Source organism: Eriocheir sinensis, unplaced genomic scaffold (assembly GCF_024679095.1).
Source record: "Eriocheir sinensis breed Jianghai 21 unplaced genomic scaffold, ASM2467909v1 Scaffold452, whole genome shotgun sequence".
NCBI classification, from domain to species: domain Eukaryota; kingdom Metazoa; phylum Arthropoda; class Malacostraca; order Decapoda; family Varunidae; genus Eriocheir; species Eriocheir sinensis.
This window is the reverse complement of record NW_026111779.1, coordinates 338,814-345,000: the sequence shown is the minus strand read 5'-3', so window position 1 is coordinate 345,000 and position 6,187 is coordinate 338,814. Positions and strand designations below refer to the sequence as shown.

The window sequence follows — 6,187 nt, the reverse complement described above, 5'->3', positions numbered from 1 at the left end:
ACACATTCAAATACAGACATATATACATAAAAATTATGCACAACACACATGCATATTTCAATACAATACTACTACTACTAACTACTACTACTACTACTACTACTACTACTACTACAATTACACCCACCTGGAACCTGTCAAGTATCCTAACACCAGAAGCGGATGAGTGTTGGTGGATGGCGTCCCTGGCGATCCCCTGCTGGGTCATCCGCTCCCTCTTGGTCCTCATCCGCCCATACCTCCGCCAGTGCTCCATCTCCTCATCCAGGTTAAAGAGTGGAAGGCCGTGCTCCACCTTCTGCCGTCTGAATATGTGGATGAGAAAGTGGATGAGTATGTGGATGAGGTGGATGAAGAAGGGATAAAAAGGTGGATGAGGGTGGATGAAAATGTGAATGAGGTGGATGGAGAGGATAAAATATGTGGATGAGAAAAAGCTTAGGTGGTGGATGAGAAAGTGGATGAAATCATGGATGAGGTGGTTGAAGAATGGAGGAAAAGATGGATGATGGTGGATGAGTATAGATGTGGATGGAATTGTGGAAGATGGATGAAGGAATATAAAGATGTATGGATGAGGAAAAGCTAGTGGTGGATGAGAAAGTGGATGAAATCATGGATGAGGTGGATGGAGAAGGAAGGAAAAGGTGGATGAGTATAGGGGAAAATGTGGATGAGATTGTAAATGAGGTGGATGAAGAGAGGAAGAAAAGATATGTGGATGAGAAAAAGGTAGTGGTGGATGCAAGAGCGGATGACAACATGGATGAGGTGGATGAAGGAATAAAAAAAAGATGTGTGAATGAGGAAGAGGTGGAGCAGTGCGTGGATGAGGGTTGATGGATGAATGACGGATGAAGAAAGGATAAAAATGTGAAAAATAAGAAAAAAAAAGATATTAAGTAAAAAAAACAAAAAAACATTGAAGTATATAAATATTAATTAAACTTTGCCTCCTCCTCCTCCTCCTTCTTCCTCACTCTAGAAGAAGAAGAAGAAGAAGAAGAAACAGAAGAGGAAGAAGAAAGAAGAAGAGGAAGAAGCAGAAAAAGAAGAAGAAGAAAAAGAGGAAGAAGGAGAAAAAGAGGAAGAAGAAAGAAGAAGAGGAAGAAGAAAGAAGAAGAGGAAGAAGCAGAAAAAGAGGAATGAGAACAAGAAGAAGAGGAAGAAGAAAAAAAAAGAGAAAAAAAAGAAGAAGAGGAAGAAAAAGAAGAAGAAGGTGACGATGATGAATAAAGAAAAAAAACATAAAAAAAAAAAATTAGGCCTACATACAAAATAAACACTAAATCACAAAAACAAAAACAAGCAAAACAAGAACAAGACCATAAAACACACACGCACACACACACACACACAAACGGCTCATCTCACCTGACCGCCAGCTTGCGTCGGAGTCGGTACAGGTGAGGGGGGAGGGGGCGACCGGGGGCGGCTGCGGCCTTCCTCTCGAGATGACGCAACAGGATCTTCTCTTCGTAGCAGTTCATCCGCCGCAGACTGGTGAAGGTGGTAGTAGTAGTAGTAGTAATAGTAGTAGTAGTGGTGGTGATGGGTGATATAAGAGGAGGAGGAGGAGGAGGAGGAGATAACTTTCAGAATAAGAGGAAAATACTCACTTTCTGTAGGAGTGAGTGGAGGGAGGAGAACCAGAGTGGAGGAAGAGAGGCAGAACAGAGGAGGAGGAGGAGGAAGGGAAGAGAGAGAGATTCTTTGATAAATATTTAATCTCTCCTCCTCCTCCTCCTCCTCCTTCTCCGTCATCCTCTTCCTTGATATTTCCGAGTCCTCCTTCCTCTTCCATGCCCTCCTCGACATCACACTCTTCCTCCTCTTCCTCTTCTTCTCTCTGCGTGGTATTTTCAAACCCTTCAAATGTTGCTTCTTCCTCTTTTATTGTAATTTCCTGCTTCATTTCTGCCTGTGGAGGGAAAGAGAGAGAGAGGGTGAGAGAGAGAACACACACACACACACACACACACACACACACACACACACACACACAAACTTACCAATCTTTTATGGAAATCAGTAACACTTTCGCTCTCTCCTCCTGGTCCTGGTCCTCCTCCTGTCCTCTCTTCCTCCTCCTCCTCCTCGTCCTCCTCACACCGCTCTTCCCCCTCAAAAAGAGCCTTGGGGGGGAGTGAGTTCGGGGTGAGAATGCCACGCTCGGTGAACCAGTTGGATGCGGAGGGGTCGGGGTAAGTCCACTCATCCGCCTCCTGTGGTTCACTCTTTATCGTGGATGGCGGCGGCGGAGGTTGGTGCACGGATGAGGGCTGGAGTGGAGGGGAGAACGGGCGGATGAGTAATGGGAAGAAGGGAAAAACAAACAAACATACACAACACATTAGCTACCCACCGCAACACACACACAAACAACCACAACACACCTCTACCTCTCCCGGCATATCTTCCGTTCCCGCTTCCTTGCCCCCAAGCCCCGACGTGACCCCGAGTAGAGCCCGGGCGGGAGGCACCACTCGGACCAACTTGTACCAGCCCCCTTCATCCAACAAGGACTGCCCGCTGACGAAGAACTTGGTGTAGTGTGAGAGCTGGCCACTAAGGGAGTTCTGAATCAGCTTCTTCCTCTTGCGCGGCCTGGAGATAGGGGGAGAGAGGCTTATAGGGTGTGGGGAGGAGGATAGGGAGGGGATAGAGAAGACAGGGAAGGATAGGGAAGGGATAGAGAGGTAGATTTATGTGAATGATTAAGTAGGTTGTCCATTTAGTGAACTGTCTGAAGGGTGTGAGGGAGGGGATAGGGAGGAGATAGGGGAGCGATAGGGTGACAGATTTATGGTTTAAGGGTGAGAGAGTTGTCTGTATCAATATCCTCCTCTTGCACTAACTGGAAATAGGGAGAAAAGTTAATAGGGTGAGGGAGGAGAATAGGGAGGATAAAGGGAGGGAATAGGGAGAATAGAGAGACCGGTTTGTGTATGTTATAGAAGTAGTTGTCTATTTAGTGAACTGTATTAACTTCTTCCTTCTTTTTGCTGCCTGGGAATAGGGAGAAAGATTTATAGGGTGTAAGGGAGGAGAATAGGGTTGACAGGGAGGATATAGGGATGGGATAGGGGGACTAGTTTATGCTTTAAGGGTGAGAGACTTGTGGGAGAGCTGTCTGTACCAATTGTCTATATCCTTTCCTTCACCCTTGAGTTGTCTCCTCTGTAAAAAAAAAAAAAAAACAAAAACTTACATCTCGGGACTCTCAAACTCCTTCCAGTGGTTCGTAAGGAAGCGGATGACGTGGACTTTCCAGTGGAAGAAGCCGACCTTGGAGGAGTCCGCCTGCGTCTGGTGGATGTTGTAGAGGATCAGGAGCAGGATGTGGAGGCTGTGGAGGAGGAGGAAGAGGAGGAGAAATAATAAATAAAAGCAATAAAAATGATAATCTCTCTTTTGGCCGCTCCTCTACTTTATTTTTTAGGAGCATAGGTAGCATTTTTTATGTATTTATTTATTTATTTTTATTTTTCCCTTGATCTACTTCCTTAACCATAAAATAATAACAAAAACAATGATAATAATAATAATAATAATAATAATAATAATAATAATAATAATAATAATATATAAACAAGTAAATATCTTTGAAGTTAATAAGGATTGTACATGAAATAAAAACCAGGACAAAATAATATTAATGAAAAGACTATTAGTATTAAGATATTTTTCTTTATCAATAAACTCCTAGACTGAGGTGAAGCTAAATTAAGATAAGAATGTAAGTAACTAAAAAAACATTGATAAAAAATAGGGTATTGATAGAACACACACACACACACACAAACACACTCATACACACACACACACACACACACACAATAATATAATATGATACACCAAACCAATAAAATAAACACATATACACACACACACATACACTAAAACAAAAACAAAAAAACATACACAAACCAAACCAAACCTCTCACACACACACACACACACACACACACACCCTCCGCCCCATACTCACCTGCTCAAATTCGGCCTCACAACACGCTCCTTTCCGTCAAGAGAACAAGCCATGCAGGTCACCCGGAAGAAGTTGTCCCCTAAGAGCGACGTCTGAGGCAGGCCATCACGCAGGCAGGCTATGTGTAACGGCCGCCTACACAGCTCGCAGGCCAGCAGCTCCTCTGGCCGCCCCTCAGAGCTCCGGCCACAGTAGAGACATGGCCCGCAGCTGGTGTTTGGGGTGAACTGTGGGGTGTAAGGAGGGTGAGAGGGGGGGGATGTGGGGGGGGGTATTGGTGGTAGTGTGGTGGTGTGTATGGTGCTGTAGATGTTGTTGTTGTTGTTGTTGTACGAGTAGGAGAATTGATAGTAGTAGTAGTAATAGTAGTAGTAGTAGAAGTAGTAGTAGTAGTAGTAGAAGTAGTAGTAGTAGTAGTAGGAGGGTATGAATTAGTGGTGGGGCAGTGTGTATGTTGTTATAGTTGAGGTGTTGTGGTTGTAATAGTAGTAGTAGTAGTTGTGGTCGTAATAGTAGAAGTTTTAGCTTGAATTTTGCATACCATTGAAAAAATTACTATTACATTATTAACATTATATATCATTATCATTACTGTTACTAATATTAAAATCTTTGAACTTAACTAAACTGAGCTACTTTTTGGATTAGAATTAGAGAGAGAGAGAGAGAGAGAGAGAGAGAGAGAGAGAGAGAGAGAGAGAGAGAGAGAGAGAGAGAGAGAGAGATTGTGCGGTTGCCATTATGAAGAAGCAACGAAAAGCGGGGCATCAGAATCACATCACGGACTTTTCACACTGTAGAGACAAAACAATAACCAGGAAATATGGAGATGATGGTTGCCTTCTCTGCCGCCATTGACAACAACAAGAGCGCAGCATGTAACATAACTCTTGTATTTATCATAAACATTCAAACTAAACTAAATCTGACCTAATATAAACTAACCTGACCCAACCTAACTATAACCTAACCTACCCCAACCTGACCTAACCTACTAACTGTAACTAACCTAACCCAACTTGACCTAACCTACTAACTATAACAAACCTACCCCAACCTGACCTAACCTACTAACTGTAACTAATCTAACCCAACCTGACCTACCTAAGATAACACAGTAGCTTAACTAACATTCCTGACAGGTGATAGAGATTGCTGATTTACTGTTTTATAGGCCTTCATTTGGCCGTTTGAGTGTTTCACTAAAATTACTAGAAGCTAAAAACTTGCAAGTACCTTTAAAACTTACCTTTATTTCACTGTTTACTCTTAGTTTATCCATTTACACCACATCACAAGCATACCTTATCTTCTCCCTTGCTTTTGTGCTTTCCCTTACGCTATATCAAGCAATAAACACTCTATTTCAAGGCTTTTTCAATAATGTATCCTTACATATTGGTCTCAGGCATACGCCCAAACTAGCCATTATTTCACCGTTTCCTCTTAATTTATCCATCTACACTACATCACAAGCTTACCTTATCTTCTCCCTTGCTTTTGCGCTTTTCCTTACACTATATCAAGCAATAAACACTCTATTTCAAGGTCTTTTTCAATAATATTTCCTTACATATTGGCCCCAGGCATACGCCCAAACTAGCCATTGTTTCACCGTTTCCTCTTAATTTATCCATCTACACTACATCACAAGCTTACCTTATCTTCTCCCTTGCTTTTGCGCATTTCCTTACACTATATCAAGCAATAAACACAATATTTCAAGGCTTTTTCTATAATATTTCCTTACATATTGGTCTCAGGAATACGCCCAAACTAGCCATTATTTCACCGTTTCCTCTTAATTTATCCATCTACACTACATCACAAGCTTACCTTATCTTCTCCCTTGCTTTTGCGCATTTCCTTACACTATATCAAGCAATAAACACTCTATTTCAAGGCTTTTTCTATAATATTTCCCTTCGGTGGCCTCGTGCAGAAGAGCGAGGCGAGGAACCAAAACAATAACAAAGTAAACAAATACCTCAAAGGGGATACGAGCACAAAAAATACCTGCAAATAACCCAAAAACTAACATAAAACTCAATAATTACCACATATTGCATTTATTCACTCCTCTCTGATATTTGTTGTAAGCCTGAAACCATATTACGACACTAAAGTAACATGCTAACGCTCCCAAAACCAACATTACTGCTACATATTTCATTTATTCACTTATTTTCATGTTTC

At 42.0% G+C, this 6,187-nt stretch overlaps 1 protein-coding gene across 1 annotated transcript in view; it reads right to left on the bottom strand.

Annotated features, from left to right (window-relative positions):
- Positions 1 to 4,574, bottom strand: part of LOC126992368 (cysteine-rich protein 2-binding protein-like) — an 8,266-nt gene extending 3,692 nt beyond the window's left edge. The window contains exons 1-8 of the mRNA XM_050851081.1: positions 4,533 to 4,574; positions 3,992 to 4,218; positions 3,212 to 3,349; positions 2,403 to 2,607; positions 2,013 to 2,282; positions 1,620 to 1,921; positions 1,375 to 1,500; positions 128 to 305 (exon numbers count right to left, since the gene is read on the bottom strand). Of these exons, the coding sequence (XP_050707038.1) occupies positions 128 to 305; positions 1,375 to 1,500; positions 1,620 to 1,921; positions 2,013 to 2,282; positions 2,403 to 2,607; positions 3,212 to 3,349; positions 3,992 to 4,218; positions 4,533 to 4,574 (1,488 nt within the window). The remainder of the gene's footprint in view (positions 1 to 127; positions 306 to 1,374; positions 1,501 to 1,619; positions 1,922 to 2,012; positions 2,283 to 2,402; positions 2,608 to 3,211; positions 3,350 to 3,991; positions 4,219 to 4,532) is intronic.
- Positions 4,575 to 6,187: the final 1,613 nt, after the last annotated feature.